At 40.4% G+C, this 21,412-nt stretch overlaps 1 protein-coding gene across 3 annotated transcripts in view; it reads left to right on the top strand.

Moving 5' to 3' along the window:
* The window catches only part of LOC136677480 (uncharacterized protein KIAA0825-like), a 121,743-nt gene that overhangs the window by 82,440 nt on the left and 17,891 nt on the right, over positions 1-21,412 (top strand). Inside the window, exon 20 of one of the 3 annotated variants that reach the window (XM_066655039.1) lies at positions 5,826-6,740. The exons of the other annotated variants lie outside the window; for them this stretch is intronic. Within the exon in view, the coding sequence (XP_066511136.1) occupies positions 5,826-5,853 (28 nt within the window). The 3' untranslated portion in view covers positions 5,854-6,740. Of the gene's footprint in view, positions 1-5,825; positions 6,741-21,412 lie in introns of those variants that run through there. 3 annotated transcript variants of the gene reach the window in all.

Below are 21,412 nucleotides of genomic sequence, written 5' to 3'. Positions count from 1 at the left end.
AAGACTGCAAAAGACTGGGATCTTCTTTAGTGTTATCTCATACAGCCGTATAGTTAATATAGTTCTACTTAAGGCATGATCCAATTAGCAAAAAATAAAATGTACTTTGGTACCCAGCCAGATATACAATAATGTAATTAAACATATAAAGCACACAAAACAACAGCGGCTTGACTTCTTAGGGTTAATAATTCTCTATTGAAATTCTCTATTGCAATTGTGTGTAAAGTTGCCATAACCTTGAATAGCATACGTCTGAACACTGTGCTAGCTCCGTATAGAATCTCAGAGTATAGATTTAGCTGTAGGCCACCTCTAAGAATAACTCTCGCTATGATATCCTACCAGGACATGACCCCTGATTCTATGCATTCCTAAAGTCTTTTGAAGACATCTTCAGTGTGGTCATTAGCACAGTGTAACCTGGTGGCCTTGCTGCTATTGTTTTTTTTTTTTTTTTTTTTTTTCTTGGAATTCAGCTATCATGCCACCCGACTTCACCTTGCTGTCCAACTCCCACGCACCTCATTGTGAAACATTCTCATGCTCTTCTTTCACGGCTGGAATAAGTGTCAGAGATTAAGCTTTTGTTGTTGTAAGGCATTTGTGAAGGAGGTGGTGGAAAATAGAGGAAAAAGAAAGGTATGACAGGGACTTGCTGGGCTCTTTTGTTCTCTTTTTTTTCTGTCTCAAGCTTTAAGGAATACATAAACTTTCTTAGCCTTTTAATCCCACTGTGAACTCTTGCTCACCCCACCATTCCTCCTGTAAAATGTACCAATTTATTCCTTGCTGGCAGAAAGTGGGGGCTTTATTTAGAAACCATAACCCACATTTGGCTTTTCAGACCCTATGTATTCTACTTTAAATGTGAACAATCCTGTTAGACCAGGCAGTGGAGCTTTAGATCTTCAGTCAAGATTTCTTCCAATTAGTGCAATGTGACCTGATATGAAACAAAAGAGAACTAGTTCAGAATGCAGTGTTCTTTTAAGAATGGGTGAACTCCATACAGGATATTCACTTCAAAAATTAGTCATTAATTAATCCTGATACAGCCAAACGACCAAGATAACCATTAAGAACAATGACAAAACCTTGTATCCCTGCAAGAGTAACTTTGCAGGAGAGGTAATGTATTTAATACAACTTTTAATGGAATGTTTATATATGCATACAACATAATCACATTATTAACATTCACACGTCTAGGCAAATAATAGCACCAATCAGTAAAATAAATAAAATGTAATAAAAGTAGCTGGAATGTCATTGATCCATTCTGAACTTTCCAAGTGCTGTAGCAGTTTCAGCATTGGCTCCCATTGTAGGACGTTGGCTGGTTCAGACATTCAAAGCCAGGAGTCCAAAGAAGCACAATAGGCATGTTTTTTGAGTGTGTATGATACTCCCTCTCCCACTCAAACAAACACAGTGTGGCCCAGGTGTTTACTGGTTACTTGGTAGTCATCTGGACAGATAATATTTTCCTCAAATGTGTTTAATCATCCAGAGGAATTGACAAGGTGGTGGCTCTCTTAACGTGTCTGGGAGGAAGCATGTGGCATTCACCGTCTCAGACGGGTGAATGTGTGATTAGGACAGTACTAGGTGGACTACAAGGGTGGAAATGGTGAGAACTAAAGTTTGAAGAATACTGTAATTAAATGATCAACAGAGAGTGTTGCAGGGACGTTCCAGGGTGTGTTCCTGTCATGCTCCCAGTGATTCCAGGTAAGCTCCAGACCTATCGTGACCCTGAACTGGATGTGCAATTATTTGTCATAGTACAATGTACAATGAAATGTGTCTTCTGTATTTAACCCATCTGTGGCAGTGAACACTAGGGGCTGGGAACACACACCCAGAGTGGCGGGCAGCCATCCCCAGCACCCGGGGAGTGTTGGAGGGTTCAGTGCCTTGCTTAAGGGCACTTCAGCCATGGATGATCCTTCTGGTCCTGGGGATCGAACCGGAAACCCTCCGCTACCAAGCCTGGTTCTCTAACCATTAGGCCAAGGCTGCCCCCCTAATGGATGCATGAATGAAAAAGCACTGACTATTGAAAATTCACTAAAACTCTTCCCACAAAGATTTTGACGACTGTTTTAAGGTTGCAAAAGCTTTACAGACTGTCGGCAAAAATCTAATTCAACATAATGAGAATATGTCGAGTTAAAATTTAATTTTCAGTTTAAAACTCCATGTACATGATACTTTTAAAGGCTAATAAAAATAGTATTTGTCATTTTTAAAATAAGCACAGTGTTGCAGTTACTCAATAGATTTCAAATAAACATTTGTTGGAGAAATATTTTCATTTAGGAATATTTACATTGATTGGTTGAGAAATGCACACAGTATAAAGGGCTCCTGGCTTTATCAAGTAATTAAATAAACATTTTATGGCATTGAGGCAACACACATTTCCACTATGCTTCTGTTTGTCAAGTGCTTCCTCCATTATCTGTCAGTTTCGCTGAGATGCTGCATAACATATGTTCACTGTAACGTCTAACTAATGCTTCCCTGGTCTTCCTTAAACGAGCATAAGAAATAGATAATTAATATACTCTTAATACATCGCAGTGGAGCTGTGCCTGACAGTGGCTGCCATCTCCGCTCGCTTTCTCCTCAGCCATGACGAGAAGTTTAACACCCTGGAACAGGTCATCATACCGCCGCAGTCTCCACAGTCCCAGCAGTATTTATCTCCAACTGAGCAGAGAGAGGGAGTGAGAGAGAGCGGGAGAGAAGAGGAAAAGAGGGGAAATAATTACAAATGAAGAGTGACACAGCATTGAATGGAACATATGTCGGGCCAGTAGCGGTAGCAGTAACGCTAGCGGTTAGCTTTAGCTCTGCCAAAGCTGCAGTGGACCTGAACGGGCCCATTTGAGAGGCTGATGCAGCCCAAACTGGAGAGGCATCTCAAGTACTGTCATCCTCACAGAGAGACAGCCTCTAATGGGGAGAGAGCAGGAGAATCACCACAGATAGAGAACCGCTCACATTGTGTTACTGAATTTTGAAAGGGTTTTACATGGACAAGTGCTGAGAATGTGTAGCTACTGCTCTCAGATATTGTTTCACAGTATCGCCTCAGCTTAGGAATCTATTTGACTAGCAGTAAAGTAAATGAGTAAAGGCAGCTCATCTGATTCACTTTTTCATAGCCTAGAGATTCCACACTTGGTGTGTTAGAGCTGGAAGAACGTGGTGAAAAAATCACATTGCGACAATTTAGGTTGTGATATTGCGATAATTGAAAAGCTGAAAAGGATTAAAGTATCATGATGGGCTATTCTCCACTGGAGATAATCATCACTATCACTCAAGCACCTGAACAGAGACAGAAAACATAGCACTTCCATATTCTTCACTGGGACACAACATATGGACAGGAGTTATATTGCTACATGCTAACAATGCTAATAGAAAACACATTTGGTTAGTTTTTTTGTCTGAAGTATTACAGAGTTTGACAAATAGTTTCATAAAACCCATTTCTGTTCTTTTCTTGTCCATGGGTCAGATGCCAAATTAAACGCTTTACATTGGAAAAAACAAAAGTCATTATTAATGGTAACTATTAGGATGCTCCAATCTCAAATTTTCAATTGCAAGTAATTGAAAAATAAACTAGATTTAGTTAACTTTTTTTGGCCCCTGTATATGCTACTTCTAACAACGGACATAAAGCTAAATAAAGTTATTTAGTTTGTTGGACCACATGAGGTTAGAGGTTAATTTGTGTATTATTTATGCAACATCAGCGCTCAGACGTCCTGTTTTACAATTTACTGTAGGTAATATACTTTACCTGAAGCTATGATGAATGGAATGTGTTGTGATTTAACTGTTTTATGTCAGCTCCTGTTTACAAGATTTTCCCTTTTAGCTATTCTGCTCCACTCCTCTCAACCACCCCTGATGGAACTTGACAATCGCTTGCTAGTGTATGTGTGTTTTTCTGCAGGCCAGTTTTCATTATCTAGACACATGCAGCCTCCTCTCGTTATCAAATTCTCCGGGTCCTCCTCTGCTTTGTACTTCCTTAATCATGCTATGTTAAATGTTATCACCGCAGGATAGTAATGATAGACTCACGTAGACACGCCCACCAGGCCCAATACAAGGTCACAGTAGCTGTTAGTTACCCCGAATTGGGTTCTAAGGGGTTGTGAGCTCTAATTAACCTCAACTGATCTTTACAACTGTCCATCCAAATTCTGAATATTCTAATTCAAACAGGAGTTTTATTTCAGACCGAAATGCCCTCTTTAAAAGGGCTACTTTAGTCTTTCGGCAGCATTGGCCGTGTTGATGTACTCACTGGTGGCCTTATTTATTTAGTCCTGTCCTGAATTGTATCTCTAAAGAAAATACCACACACTAGAAGCTCACTCATTTTGCCAGAATGTTGTTATTAACCAGATAAAACTTTTAAGGAAATACTGAGGCCATGTATAAAAATGTTTACAGATATCCTCCTGATAAACTAACCCAGCTGAACATGACTCATGAGAAGCCTGGATATGGAATTTGACTTAACCAGAGCAGCAGACTTGAACACTTATGTCAGAACTCAACCAAATATCGATGTGAATAGTCACACTGGGCTTGGACACCTATTCCGTGCTCTTACTGAGCCTCAGCAGGGCTAAGTGAGTGTGATTGGGCTTCTGTCCTTGAAGCTTCTCTTTGATCTCTAACCTTGATGCTGCTGAGTAAGTGAGAGCCCCAAGAAAGAAGACCTTGTCTGCTATAACTTAGAAGGGATTCAAAATGTGTGTGTGTTTTTATTTTTTTATTTTTTGTGTGTTTTGCCTGTTTTCTGGTTTTAAGTTTTTAATTTAAAGAAGATCACTATGTCTCATACAATCTCAAAAGGCCTCCAGAATATGTCAGTTGTTGTTGAAAATATTGGTATTTTGCATCATACAGTATTCAAATGAGCCCCTAAATAAATAACCACAATAATGCCACAAACCCCATGGCATTCACCCTTTCAGGTGAATCCGAACACAAACACATTAGCACATAGCTAATATCCTGATTTAAATGCGCCTTATCAGCCACAAGAATTAAACACCTCTCATAACAAGGGTGCTTGATTTCAGACTGCAGTTGCTTGTCTTGCCAGTGGATAGATGTGGTGTGTCTGTCTGTCTGTCTGTCTGTCTGTCTGTCTGTGTGTGGGGCTAGCAATCTCGACTCTCCTCAGTCATGCCCTTAGCTCTGTGCGGCCTTGTGAATGCTTCAAAAAAGACATCACTCCTGCATTTGTTATTCTCTCCTCTGTCTCTCTCTCTCTCTCTCCCTCTCTCCCCCTCTGCTAAGTCAGCCTGTGAACCCATTTGACTCTTACACTCATCCTCTCTCCCTTGCTCTCCCTCTCTTCTTCTCTTTCTCTCTCAGGCGTGGTGTGATTCATTGGGGAAGCCATGCTTTTAATCAGCCCATTAAAAATGGATGGCAAGCAGAGGGCTGGTGTAAGAGATCTCATTTGGAGCTCTTTCTCTCCCTCCCTCCCTCTCTCTCTCTCTCTCTCACTGTGTGTGTGTGTGTGAGGGCCATGATGTGTAGTGTGTGGTGTTTCTCTCAGTGTGTGAGTGGTTTGATGCTAATCAGGCCTGGCTACTTCAGGGTGTGTGTTAGGCCATATAATGCCCCAATACTGTACTTGGTGTTAGTTTTCTCCTTCTCAGAGAGTTTTATGTAGAACTTTGACATACACTATGAGCTACTAGAGGCTATACTATCTGAAAATGCATACAGAAAGAGCATAAATGAGTACATTAATTATTTTCTCTACCCTTCAGGTCAGTGTTTGAATCATGCAGCGGCTAACACCGCATCGAGGATTGGTTTCCTATTCAGACAGAAACACCACTTCTATTCCAGCAAGACTCTGTGGGAAATTGTTTTATAGGCAACCTCACTTCTAGTAGAATTAGGAAAGTTATTAGAAGTCATATACAGTGCTATTAATATTCTGCATGTTATGCAATCGATCAAATATTTTAAAATAACTGAGATATTTAGATTAAGTGTGATATGACTATCCATCATTTAATCAATTTATCCATCCATCCATCCATCCATCCATCCATCCATCCCTCCAACAGAGCATAAGTTTTATATGAGTTCTAATTCAGTATAAACCATAGCTTTCAATTCAGTACCTGCTTCACTTCACAGTCTGTGTCAAAATGAGTATACGCTAAGTACAGGTGTAGCTCTCTGGCCAGGGTCTCAGACAGGCTGACACTGGACTGTCAGTTCTCACAGAGACGGTTTGAAAATGATACTGAGGAAAGAGGTCCTGCCGGGACGTTGTGATGCACTTCTAATGAGCATAGACACACACGTACTATATGAGGTGAGATTTCTAAATGCACAAGGTCATGATATATAGGGGTGTTTTGTGTGTGTGTGGGTGTCTTATACATTTCAAGCTGAAATTCAAGTGGTAAAGTGCCATATCAGTGGTTATTTCGCTGCATGTGTATGTTCTTTGCCTTGAGGTGCCCCTGCGGCAACACACGCACACACACACACACATACAGACACGCGCACACACACACACTTAGGTGCCTGGGTGCAGCTCATTGCAGCAGGGGCTAATGTGCCATAGGGTTTACAACAAACTAGCGCTTAGCTTTCCACTGCTGAAGGGACTGTGGATCAGTATATAACATAAGTACCATTATTATCATTTCTGTTCTGTTTACATGCAGCATGTTCATCCCATTTCAACTATGAGTGGTTCTATGTACTGTAATGCGTACAGTGGGTTGTAGTGTGCTATTAATAAAGACACCCTCCTTAAAATAAATTGCAACTGAACCTTTCTCTAATTAAAGTGTGGTTTTACTTTTCAAAACCAATGTTACTAATGTTGCGTATGCACAAATATTAATACATTATTAATGAAAGGGGCAGTGCATGAATATACACTCCATTTGGTTACATTTTGACTGCTGCTTAAACTTAGATTATAAATGGATTAGAGATAAGCCAATATTAGCTCACAGATGACGACCTGGTGGTGTTAGATACATTAGCTGAATGCTAATCTAGCCAATAGAATGAAGTACTTTAGCTAAGTGTTTAATTGGCTATTTTCTCCATAATTTAGTCATTAAGAGTTTTACCTGTTAGCAAGCTAAGGTTCCTCCAATCAAACAAAATGCTATAAACCTCGCAACCTTCAAGATGTGAAGCTCAACACACTTGGAGAACAACGCTAACTATCCCGATCCTTTATGCCAGCTTATTGATGCCTGTGCTGGCTAGCATCTTAATCATGATGATCAACTCATCAAAAAAAGTTAGCAGCGTTGTAATTTACGGGACCATGTAAGTAAGCTAAAATTCTTACCAGGAGCTAGGTATGAAAGGGCATGGTGTAGTGAGTAATAATACAGTGCAGACACACGAGTAGGTGAAGTATCAAATGTGGTTTTACACTTTTACTGCCCTTGTGTTGTGAAGACTAACAAGTTTCAGGATGTTTTTATCAGCGTGTGGACGTTATCACCCTGTTTCCCTCTTTGACAGTCACACACAACAGCTCTGAGTGTCATTGTCACACACCCAAAACACAATTTCCTACATTTTTCCTTCTTTTTTTCCCCACTCTCAGACAAAACTGTCATAGCAGTGCACAGTTTGAAATGATGCTTAGGATGAGAGTGAACACCTGGGCATGATGAGTAAAAAAAGCCTCTTTCTCTCTCTCTCTCACCCTCTCTCTGTCTCTGTCTGTCCCTTTTCTTACCTGTAGCCTCCACCTGAACCTGTCAGCATCTACATTCTCTCTCGCTCTCTCTCTCTTTCTCCATCTCGCTCTCTCGCCCTGTCTCTCACCCTTAGCCCCAACACCTCAATGTAGCTTGACCTGTCACAGTTCTGGAGGAGAAAGATAGATAAATAAATAAATAAACACAGAGCTGCACCTGGAGAGCAGAATTCACCTCCCAGGTAATCCTATAAAATGCCAAGGTGAGGCTTCAGCCCTCATTATTGTATCTTTACCCCGCTATAGGGCTCCTGGTGTTCAAATTATGAGACAGACAGGGGGAGAGAGAGAGAGAAAGAGAGAGAGAGAGAGAGAAATGGAGTGCTTTCAGCACAAGGTTCATATGTTGGGAAAGCCTCTCTCTCTTTCCCTCTCTATCTCTCTCTCTCTCTCACTCTCTCACATGGTCTTTCTCTCCTTCCCTCCCTCACCCTCCCCTCTTGCTTCTTTTTTTAATCTTTTATTCATGGCCCTAGCAGGTGATGAAAAATTTATGCCCTGAGTCTGGCATTGAAATAAATGCAAAATGAAAACAGAGGCAGTTTATACTGACAGTCTGAATATCTCTATCTAGAACAAGGTTGCGGCACACAAATCAAGGAGAGAGAGAGAGAGAGAGAGAGAGAGAGGTGCAATGAGATTTCCATGATGTAAATTACACTGTGTGGATTCCTCTGTTGCCCTTAGATTAGTGTGTGTTTTGTTGTTATTGTTTATATCCTTTTCTAGCACTTGCATGCACACACACACACACACACACACACACACACACACATCCCTTAGACCACAGGGTGCTGCTGTTTAGAGATACACACAGCATTAGCAAAAGTCATTTTTGGGGCACGTATTTGTATCAGGCCTCGTAATGTATACCTCGGGGTATTTCAGCTTGCTCGGTTACAGTGTGAGTTTGTGTGCACGTGTGAAGTGTGTGTTGGGACGGGCGCTTGGCACAGCAATGTTTCGGTGGGTGCTGTGCCCCTCTGGGCTGGCACAGCAGTTCCCCCTCTCTGTGGCAGTATCATACAGAGGCTAACTCCCACTCCCGGCTCTTCTGCAAGCTGCTGCTGTGCTCTCTCTCTCTCTCTCTCTCTCTGTTTCTTTCTCTCTCTCTCTCACTCTCTCTTTTATGTAAGCGAGGCTGGGTAAATCTGTACTTGCACCTAGGGAGGGGAGTACAAGGGTGATGGGGGAGAGATAGAGAGAGAGTGCTAAGGATGATGTGAAAAGTTTGCTCATGACTGGAGGCGTTTTAGTGAACGGTGGCAGTGTCTCATGCCTGGTCATGGTTGGCTGTAGCATGATTAGAGCAGTTCTGGGTGTTAAGAGTGCACAGTAATGACAGGGAGGTTGCTTTGCTTGATGATATGCTCTGCTTATGTAAGATGATGTGTAGGGTGCTTTCAAGCAATATTAGAAAGTGAGGGATAAACATGTTTTCAGGACAAAGTGGAAAGTCCTGTACGTTTGATTGCCCGCAATCCCCAGAGTCTTCAATATATTTAAAGTGAGTAGAGAGTAGAGATGCCACAATGCCACTTTTTTGATATTGATTTTGAAACCTTTAATATCAGCAAATACTGCTGGAATAAAGGTATTTTTTGGCTATAAAAACCCCAACACTTTCAAATGAGCTTTAAACAAAAAATCAAAGATGAGTCCCTCTATTTAACCTGATATTACATAATGTGAGTGTGTGCTGCTACATACTACAGACTGGATTTGTGACAGTATTATATATTATATCTATCCCCATATAACTGCAGGTAACTGAGGCAGGTGTGTGTGTGTGGTGGGCATTGTTTTTTTTCTACTATAAGTATGCATGCATATCAATGGTGTGTGTGTGTTTATGTGTGTGAGAGAGAAAGAGAGAGAGAGAGACTGAATTGCTCATGCACAGTTCATTATATCACTCCAGTTCTAACCAAAGGCAGTCTTTGAATGATGCAGCTGTTTTTTTGGAGAGGCCAAGTCTCTGAGGGCAGGGTAACAAGCCTCTCTCTCTCTTCTCTCTCTCTCTCTCTCTCTCTCTCTCTCTCTCTCTCTCTCTCTCTCTCTCTCACTCATTCATTCAGTAGTCTAGCACATGCCATTAAAGTGGCCAAATCCTGTCCACCCTGCCCCAGACCCATGTCACCAAATGAAGATGTCTAATTGGTTGGGAGTTTGTGTGAGAGGTGGGGGGGAGGGGGCTTGGGGGTTCATGGGGGGTCTCAGAGTGCCAGGCTTGCCTCACACACATGCACACACACTTCCTCCACCAAATTCAATTATTAATGGCCTGATTGCTTGAGTGCAGCATCTCTGGGATTCTGAATCTGCCACACTGAATAAAATAAAACCACTGCTTTACATTTTCATTATGCCTGAGCCCTCTGTTTTAAATTGCAAATGCCTGTGCTGGAACCCGGCTCTGACGTGGCCCACCCCATTTCGATTTTCCACCCTGCCTTTGCCCCCAAACACACGCTGATACACAGATACAGTCACTCATTTTTATTATGAGCTTCTTTTTCAATGAGAAACACACTGAGACATATATTTATCCACTGCTTGGTGTGAGAGTCAAAAATATAATTCTATACCATACAGTATTTTTGAAATGGAGAGAGGAGTAAAGAGAAAAAAAATTGTACTTCTGGGCTGCAGAGATTTCTGTGCTGTTTTGCAATCAGGTCAGATACACAGAGGCACACATGTGCCACCATGCATCTCTCTCTCTCTCTCTCTCTCTCTCTCTCTCTCTCTCTCTCTCTCTCTCTCTCTCTCTCTCTGCTGTCCCCTCCCCTTTCCTTCTACACAGATAAAAGAATATGAGGTGCCAAACTTAGATATCTTAATCAACTCCTCCAGGAGAAAAACTACACCGCAATGCAAAGCGACAACACCTCTCTCTCTCTCTCTCTCTCTCTCTCTCTCTCTCTCTCCCCCCTGTGTGTGTCCCTTTCTCCTGTCCTTTTCCTAAGGTTTTTCTGTGTTTCTTTGCTGTATCTAAATTAAAACCAGTCTCAGTTTCAGATTTATGCCCTTAACTCTGACTTATCTCTTATTGCTAAATGATGCTGTATATTGGGACATGCCACTTAAATAAAAAATAAGTAATTTAATTGAATTCAGGTTGCTTTATTGGCATGACCGTAAATGGATATGGTATTGCAGAAGCATTATCAAAACAGTACAACAGGGATAAACATTCTGAAAAAAGAAAAAAAAAGTGCATTGGAAATGGGTATTTATGGCCCTGTGTTATTTCTATTGACCTAATGTTAGCACTCTGTATGTAATGGGATAGAACTAACTTTACAATTTTACTAATAAAGGGTGGCACGGTGGCGCAGCAGGGAGTGTCGCAGTCACACAGCTCCAGGGACCTGGAGGTTGTGGGTTCAAGTCCCACTCCAGATGACTGTGAATGAGGAGTTTGGTGTATTCTCCACATGTTGGTGTAGGTTTCCTCTGGGTGCTCCAGTTTCCTCCAACAGTCCAAAAACATGTGTTGGTAGATTGATTGGAGACTAAAAAAGTTCCCATGCATGTGAGTGAGTGTGTGATGCCTTGTGAAGAACTGGTGTAAAACAAGTTTTGTAGAGATTGTTGCAAGACAAACTGAATTCATCAAATCTGGATCCTGAATTATTGTGACTGTTTAATATGAAGCAAACATGATGATATATTATATTATCTAAAGTTCCTGTGGAGTAAAATGACAACAGCTTTCAAAATGACAATTTTAAACTCTTGAATGTTGAATGAGGGTATATTTCTACACTTAATGTAGTTTATTATTTCGTTTTTTCTAAAACCTGGATAAATATGGAGGGTTGCATCAGGAAGGGCATCCCGCGTAAATACTCTGCCAGATCATTGGTGCGGATCGCGGTTGATCCACTGTGGCGACCCCAGACGGGATGGAGAAGCTAAAAGAAGAAAAGAAGAAGATGAAGATTATTAATTTTTCTCTGTGGGGAGTATTGTTTTCACAAGAACACAAGCAGTGAAAGTACAGTTTGGATTAGACAGATTTATGAGAATGTGCTTGCAGGGTGGGCATTAGTGGTGGTTTTGTGCTCGTGTTTCTGTGAATGCCACACACACTGAGACATGCTCAGTCCATCCCTATCCCATCTTGCCCTTGGATTACACCACTCGCTCAAGCTGTCTCTCCACACGGCGTGCCGATCCCCTCGCTAATCACCACGGCTAATAGCATCACTGCAACTGCAGCTGCTCCTCCCTGGGCCTTGCTATGTGTTTGGATATGAAAGTAGCCGGGGTTACACTGGCTGGGAATTCCTGTAACAAATCCATACATTAGGCTTCATCGGGGAGGCAGCAACATATTAGTCATGCCATTTTAGCCGTCATCGGGAGTCCAGGGTATGCACTGAGTACCAGGCATGCCACGCCGAGGCTCATGGGAGCACAGCCGTGGGCCAGAGTGTTGGCCCGGGGAGTTGGTATTGTGTATTGTGTAATGCGGACTAGCACCGTTCTCTGATTTTCATGGTGATTTCCCTGGGTGTGGACAAGTTCAAAATGAGAGATAATTTACTCTCCAGGGTCTGTCTGAATCAAACACATCAGAGAAACTTGTCCATGTCTGCGCAGTCATAATCGATTCAAAATTAAGAGCCGGGAAGAGCACTATTTTTGGTTGGAATGGTTCTGCCCACCGTTAATATCTTATTAACAGTGAGACGTTATCAGTCAATGATATATGAGGGATTTGCCTTTTCATTTTTATTATTATAAATCTGCTAGGTAAGAAGAAATGCTAGACCTTATTGAGTTAGACTAGTTTTAATTGGAATGGTCACTGTTGGTCCTTGGGCCAGGTTCTCAACTCGTTTTGTCCACTGTGGACGTTTTATTGGTACCTTTGTGCTTGCACCTAAATAAAATGTTTCTGTTTGAATGGAAGAATTTTGTGCAGCCCACTAAGTACCATGCTGTTGTGAGTTGTTAATATAGCGCTGGTTGTTTGCACACTTTGCCAGTAGAGCTATGTTCAAGCTCATAATTAACAGAATGTGTGTGCTTCAGTGGTTCGGGTGATAATTCCCAGGTCACCAGTGGCCTGTGGTTTACTTTTAAGTGTTAAATATGTAGCTTCATACTGTTTTAGATTTTAAATCACCTGAAACGGTCATTAGAAAACTGGAGCTATTAAGTTGTTCATCTGCGACCACACTGTGCTATGGACTCATCAGAGGGCTTGAGCTTTGGCTAACCCCTCTCAGGCCAGAGCCCAGAGCAGTGGCCTCTTCCAGATGTGACTTTAACGAGCAGAAGTGCGACATCATCCGTTTATGCCCACCCGCCCCCATTCATTTAATTATGTGCCACTTCTAGTAAATGTTTTAAAAAGGAAATCTTTCACTGCACGGTGATTAGGCTAACAATAAGGAACGCACACCAGTCACACAAGACAGTTCCTCCTTGCTTTTACAGGGCGCTGCTTAGATCAAGAGGTGTTTTTATTGACATCTCCAGTTTTTACTCCCCAGCTATTTAACGCCTTTGAGGGGTGGGTTGTTACGGTCTTTGTCCTCTGAAAAACGGGGACAGGAAGGTTTACATTGAATGCAGGTTCAAATGAAAACAATGAAGAACTAAAGCCAGTTAATGAAGTTAACAGGCTCTCCAGTACCCACTCACATAACTCATTTGTTTCCACCATAATTAGATTATTGTTATAAGGCTACGCCAGCAATGAAGCCTTATGAAAATATTTACACTTCTTTTAGCAATCATTATCTGAAACATTGTAATTGGGTGCTGGGTCACATGTATGTACCCCCCTGTGTACACTAATCATACTGTTACTAAGATATACACTAAGAGATATACACTAAGAGATACACTGGTGTGCACATTCAGGTCAGAGAACCTCTTTTTATTTATTAATCAAAAGACTATGAAGTAAAAGATAATCATTTTTTCACATAAAGGAGAGAAGCAGAAAGCGTACTTAACATAAAAAATAACAATGCACCAAAAATTCCCTGTGTGTGTCGCCCTGTGTGCGGTTAAACAGAACGAATCTGATTCTGATATTGATGTCAGGGGTGGCCACACTTTCTCTTTTTTTAGAAAACACCAGTATTTTTGTTAGATTTCCAAATTATTGTCATCATCTTTTTTTTGTTTGTTTTTGTTTCTCAGTAGGGAATTGATTGAAAGCCTCATGTTCTTTCAGACCCATAGCGTTGAGTTATTTTTTTCATAGTGTAAGAATAGACAAAAAGACAATGTTTCATTGATTCATTCATGCATTCATTCATTCATTCATTCATTTATTTATTTATTTATTTATTTATTTATTTGTTTATTTGTTTGTTTGTTTTCTGATTTGAATCAAGAGTAAATTTTATTATTTCTTAAAGATTAAAGCTAGGTACTGTTTGTTTGAAAAGAGTCAGTTTTAGAGGTCTAACAACAATTGTGAGTCTTGTTTCCTTATGCCTTTCATTTGTGGAAAAGCCAATATTGGACCTTTTTTCTTTTTCTATGACATTCACCATATTTATCCTACATCCGTTCTCACTCAGAAATATCATTAAAAAAAAGACTGATAAACTTAAATTCTTTTGGATGAAATTTAGCAAAGTGTTCAGCATCTTAATGACCAGTAATCAGCAACAGTAAACCGAGAACTGGGATTTTAAGACAGAAGGCAAAGTACCCCTCCACCATACACACACACACACACACACACACACACACACACACACACACACACACACCTACACACCTACATTCCCATTCATAGAGCAGACTTAAACCCTTGGGAGATGATTTCATGTGTGTCACTCTAACACGGTTATGCTCCCGAGACATCAAATTCAATCCTCGTTTCTGCTCTTGTAACCAGAGATTTATATGTATTCTAATGAAATTTCCCCTCTAAACTTTTTTTTTTTTTTTTCGTTTTCCCCTCCAAAAGCATCTGTCACTTCTTTACCATTGGGAGAGCAAGGTATGTCATTGCTGCATTGACAACAAGATGGCAGTATACACTAAGTCAAATCCCCTAGAGAATTTGGCCATGGAAGATAAATATATCTCAGTATAAAGGAAGAAGGAAAGGGAAAGGAGCATTCAGCTGAATGTGATATCCCTACTGTATAGCACCTGTGATGCTAGTGTCTGGATATATGTTGCTGTAAGTCTGTGTAATAGAGGTTTGTTTATGATGCGATAAGTTTGTGCAGGTATTTTTGTGTGTTTGTGTGTGTCAGAGTTAGCCTCCTATGACTGCAGCCATGGCTTTGTGAAGTTTACTGCTGATTGGACAGAGATCACTTACAGCCCTGCCTACTTCCATCTGTAGTGGACCACAGGCTTGAACATCTGTGTGTGTGTGTGTATGTGTGTGTGTGTGCGCATGATTGTTATCATATATTTTCAGGAGTAAACCCTAAAGATTCTGCATAAGAACCAACAAAGCACTTAAAACTCTAAGACCATTTTATTACTGAGGTCAAGATTAGGGTGAGTTGGGATTGTAAAGGCTTTCTTACATAAAAGATACACAAAAAAACATATGCCAGGTAAATAATTATAAATCATTGTCCAAAAAATATAATAATAAGAAGAATTAAGGCGAGAGCATATTGTCGTTATCCAATCAAAAACATGTATGTCCATTTTTGTGGATTTTTAGTTTACTACATGATTTGAAAACAGCAACTGTCCTTCACATAGTGATGAATGGACGAATAGAAAAGCTCCAAAAAATACTTGGAATAATGTCTTTTTTACATTGACTTGCACTGAAGGTTAAAAAGGTTGTTTCCTTCTCTCGTAAAGTTATTTTATTGGGAGATACATGTTTTTCATTGAACAGCAACGATATTCAGCAGTAAAATGTGTATATATTTTTTCTTCCCCCCTGTTTTGGAACATCATGTTAAAGTCTTCGGCTTAATCCAATAGAAATGTTCACGGACCTGAAGCAAGCAGTTCTTGGGAGGAAACCCATCAACATAAGAGTGCTGAAGCTGTTCTGTATTGAGCAGTGGTTACATTTCTAAAAGTTAAGGTGCGGGATTAATAAACAATTACTGACATATAATGAAAACAAGCGTCCATGTATTTTTACCACTCACAAATATGTGATGTTATGTCATTTCCCTGTATAAATAAATGACCAGGTCTAATATTTTTATCACGTATGTTTGGCTAGGTCCTGTTTACCTGTTTAGGAGTTGTCTGAAAACCTGATGAAGGTCTAGGTCAAGGTTACGCTGAAACATAGAAGATGATAAAGGGGTCACAAACTTTCAAGCACCACTTCCTTTGTTTGTGAACCTTATATTAATAAATATATTCTTCACGTATACTTCATACAGATATCTTTCACAAGTATATACTATAATACTATATAATGTATGTGCTTATAACACAGAGTTCATATGTATGTAATGACAACGAACAAAACCAATTAAGTGTGTGTGTGTGTGTGTGTGTGTGTGTGTGTGTACTCAGCTGGACCAGTTTGCTTTAGGCTGTTTGGCCTGATTCTGTGTCAGACCTCTTCCAAGCAAGTGTTTTAATTACAAACCCACATCTTTTGTTTTCGTTGTCTGATTGCTAGTTTTCCCTGGCGTTGGCTTTTATAAGAGATTTATTTAGAATGATCTGTCTATTGAAATGCAGGAAGGTGAATTAAACACTCATTTTAAAACAGTGTCACAGATGATAGAGCTATGAGTCAGTGTGCACATGTGTAAGAATTTTGATGTTATGGAGTGAAACTTGGGCAGTAAAGGCAGTAGGTGCTTGTGTGTGCTGGTTTGTGTATGTGTTAGCATCTGTGTGGCAGAGCTATTAGAACTCATTTGAGGAGAGGAAGAAATAATCACCTCTTTGGAATATAAAATTAGCATTGCAGGCAGTGATTATTCCCTTATTGCCTAGCATTATTATAGAACTCCAGCATTTACCACAGATTATTACAATTACACATGCTGCGTAAATACACTGCAGAATCGTGCTTTTTATGGATGGGGAAAGTACAGGGCATCCATGTGCCTTTACTTTCACGTTGTTTTTTTAACTTTCTCTGGTGATATATTCCAATAAAATGTTTACTAAGGGCATTTAACTTTGTTTGTTTACTGACTACTCTCTACCTGTTTGGAAAACTACTCTCAGGACTGGGTTGGCAGGCTTTGTGGTTGTGGCTTGCCTGCTTGACCACAGGAGGCTACCTTGGCTAATGCACTTGTGCATTAGTTGTGATTCAGGACGTGCGCCCTCTGGTGGCTAGGTAGGTGAACTACAATAACACAAACATACTCCAGTGAAACTGACTTATGCACCTTTAAGAGATTCCAGACATGGCACTGATATTGATACTGTAGATATTTATGAATGCAAATACCCATCTGCTATTTTGTAAATTAGCAGTTATTCAGATTTATAATTAGGTATTTGTAATTGAAACCTTTCACTGAAGATCTAAAACACATGGTCACATAGTAGAAAAGCATACTGAAAAATAATTATGAATTTAAAAACATAAGACTGAAAGTTTCATAATATTAACACGTATATCCTTGCTGTGCATTCTTCCTTTAATTTTGATCTGTCTTTTGTAATTTTATAAAATATACTGTTAGTTTGTTATATGTGATTCAGCCAATCATATGCACCACAAATGACATGGCCGTGTTCATTTAAAACTACGTGGTGATTAGTTTCCTGAAGCAGTCTGCCAGAGCCAGTATATTATGCCCACAGAGTGTATGGCCATAACCTCTTAGTATCAGCCATAATCTCAACAGCCTTTACCTCTGATTGCTCTAAATAAATGGCGTTAGCCTGTGTTAACTCATACGAACAGGCCATAAATGGGGATCAGCTTTAAGTGGCTACTGTCATGACTTCACGCCCATTCTCTCTCTCTCTCTCTCTCTCTCTCTCTCTCACTCACTCTCTCTCTTGCTCTCTCTCTCCCACTTTCTCTATGCCTCTTTTTCATGCTTTCTCCCTCCCCAGTATTATTTATTAATTGAGTTGATGTTTTTATCCCCAGTTCTCCCCTCCCCTGCTGGTTTGTGTATGTCAAAGCGCCACAAATTAGCCCAATGTATGGTGCAGAGAGCCCTAGCTAATGAGGGGCTGTCAGCGAGGTGAATGCAGGGGAATTAGCATGGCGGCTGGGCTGAGCTGAAGTGGAGGGGAGGGCATTTTTTCTGTTTATCTGCAGGAGCCATATAACTGTTATTAAAAAAAAAAAAAATAAAAAAAAAAAAGCTTAGAGGAAGAAAAAAGGAACTATGCTTTGTTTGTTGCTTTGTGTTATGACTGGATTAAGCTTAAAATCTTTGGAAGGGGAAAAGGTGTTGCTAAAAGTGTAAGTTTGTAACTTAGTATTTATAGTTTGAAAAAATTATGTTAAAAAGAGATGTTTAGAGGGAATATCTGTATGGTATGTTTATATATTTATTAAGAAATTGAGCCTAGTTTTTCATTAAAGACCTGTACAAGGAAATATTCATCGTGATATTTTGAGGTAGAGGATCAAAGTGATTTGATGGTGCTGTGTAGAGAAATGTACTATTTGTTTATTTGTAAATAAAAAAAATGTATAATGACTTTCTCTGATAAGCTTTTAGAGAAATACAACTCTGGGCGATTGGTTCCTATTACTTCATCTGGGAATAATTCAGAAAATATTTGAAAAAACAAATAAATATAAAATAAGTATAGTACTCTTTTAAATGCACCTTTATCTTGTCCCTGTTTGGTTTGTAACTCGACAGTTAACTCTTTTTTTATATATGTATAGTTTATCTAGACTTACCAGCTAAATAAACAGGCAGATCCCCGAGCTATTAATATAATCAATAGGGACAGTCCTACTGCTATAATTTAGGTCTTCCTTCATGAAGACAAAGGTTCTTCTTTATGCAGACGGTTTAAAACACTGACCTTCATTAATTACTATAGTGAAACTTCAGCTAATGGAAGAGTGTGAGTGCTTATTGCACTGTCTCCTTTGATTCATTTTAGTAAACACCTTCCCCCCAAAATGGCAGTCACTGGGCCCAGCTCAGACCTCCTAATTAATCAAACAGAGGCCAGTATTAGATTTTCTGTAATGGGAGACAATGTGCTTTCAGTCGAGACAAAATGTGGTGGCCTTGTGCGACAGGCTGTAGCCTGTATGAGGTTTTAGCCACGGTTGTATCGGTCCGTACATGAGTGCTGCTCAAGCTTATCTCTCCCCCATGCTAAACTCTCTAATTAATATGTTGCCGCGGATGTTTGAGCACGCCGGAATGTTTGTGTGCGGACAAAGGGCCCACTCTGCCATGGCCGGCCACTATCGCTGTGCAGTGTAATGTTAGAAGTCAAAATAGGCCGATTCATTTGCTCGCGTGGAGCTAAGTGCATTCTTGGCTCAGACAGTGGTGGAGCTGTGTATGCATGGCTTACGCCAGGGAAGCCATTTGTGACGGGCCAGTGTTACTGCCCTGTGTCTTAGTGTGAGGCTCTGGCAACCCTATACCTCCGGCATTTTGTGCTTTTATTTACATCTCTATCTCTCTCTTGCTCTCTGTCAAAAAGATACATACATTTTCAGTCTTTCTCTTCTCCACCTGCATGCATGTTTGTAGCTAGTGTTGTGAAAATAGAAAACTTTATAGACATGGGATTTGTGGTGTAGATTAACATTTAACAGTCTTCTTTTTTCCTCATACTTTCTCCTCCCTGTGGCTTCCTCACGTTCACTCTGGCATTCAGTTTAAACTGGAGAAGACTTGCATTTGCCTAGCCACTCTATCACTAAATCAAACATGCTTGTATCCACACACACGCGCGCACACCCTCATATACACATGCACGCTCACACTCTCTAACTTGTAACAATGTGTGTGGGGCTGCCAGAATAACAAATAGGCCAGGCAGCCCATGCATGCTAATGTTATGTTGTAAGCAGTTTTGTTGACAAGTGCTAATACTTCTTTCATACTATCATCAAAAGCGGCTAATACAGCAACCATTACTCCCTCGCTCACTCTAGCAGACATGATGGATGGTGACCTTAATACGGGTTAGCCGAGTTTTTGAAAGTTAAACCACCCGACATAAATCACAGAATTATTACAATGCACTTTAATTGGTTAAGGACTGTTTATTTCCTAAAGAGCTTGAAAAAATTGGGTTTTGGCACTTTTTAATTTGCAGAGTGCATTTTCATTACGAATGGCACTTTAATATTACCCTCCTTTGTCATGCAAAATATGCAACACACTGGCAATCTATTAATTGGGGGGGAGAAAATATGCACGGCAAGCGTAAATCCATGCATTGTTGTTGTTGTGAACGTGTGTGTGATGCATGGCTGTGTGTACACGATGCTTGAATGCGCACGTCTGCTACAAGTGGAGACACTTCATGGTTGGCTCCTACAAAGAGAATGGAAGCCAACACAACCTATTTTCTCCACTGTGGCATAAAGCTAATTAGCACAGAGTAAACATGAAGGGCTTTTTGGGTAATTGTATACATGCCAGACTCAAAAGCATGAGTTGAGTCCTTGCGTATGAACATAAAGGCAGAACCTGAGAAACTCCTAAGATGCTGTGCCAGGCCTGTAATGCAGCTGCTTTCGGAGCGTTGTAAACATGCCTAAGGGTTTGGATGCTATTGAGGTTGAATGGCTTTTTGCTGTCTGTGGACATTACAGCAGCTATTGATTTACAGGAATTACAGTTTTCAGGAAAGTGATGAAAGTGCGTAGGGCATCATGGTGGTATAACAGGTAGCGCCAATGTGACACCGCTCCAGGTTCCTGGGGTTGTGAGTTCAATCGTTGCCTTGGGCCACTGTCTCCGAGGAGTTCGGAATGGTCTTTCTGTGTCTCTGTGGGTTTCCTCTGGGTGCATGGTTTTCCGCCCAGATTGGCTATTCCGAAGCGTCCATATATGTGACAGTATGAGTGAACGTGTGAGTTTGTAGTGCCCTATGATGGACTGGCACCTGGTAAAGAGGGTGATCCTCTCTTGTGCCCAATGATTAAGCTGTTAGAGAAGATGAAGGAATGAAAAAAAGTGCGTGACCAACATTTATGGCATTTAAAATGTTAAAATACACTGTAGATCACAAACTAGTTTCCCCTATCACTAGATGCTGCCAGGCTGGGACATCAAGCCTGTGTTTGTATTTGTATAAATTTAATTATTTGACATTTGAAAAAAAATTTAATTCTTAGTAAATTAAAGAAATTATTCAGTGATTAATAAGTGATTTCAGTTTTCAGTGAGTTCAGTTATCAGTAAAATGATTGCTTAGTTGCCAATAGATGAATTTTGTGTGTGTGTGTGTGTGTGTATTTTTTGCTTCAGCTAATATTTTTACAGATACGAGTTTTCCCATGGCCGTATATGGATTTCCTCGATAGTTTATATCAATTTATGTCTCTCTCTGAAAATTTGGTGCTGAGATGACATGAGTAGGGCACACCCTCAGATGACACTCATCCTCCTCCTGTCCCTCATTTTGCTGCTTGTCACTCAGGCGACGGCCCGACAGCCTGGCAGACCAATCAGGCTCCGTCTCCTGGGACACTTTGTCACGCCTTTAAGA

The sequence above is a fragment of the Hoplias malabaricus genome, chromosome X2 (assembly GCF_029633855.1).
Source record: "Hoplias malabaricus isolate fHopMal1 chromosome X2, fHopMal1.hap1, whole genome shotgun sequence".
Lineage (NCBI taxonomy): Eukaryota > Metazoa > Chordata > Actinopteri > Characiformes > Erythrinidae > Hoplias > Hoplias malabaricus.
This window is presented reverse-complemented; position numbering and strand designations above follow the sequence as displayed.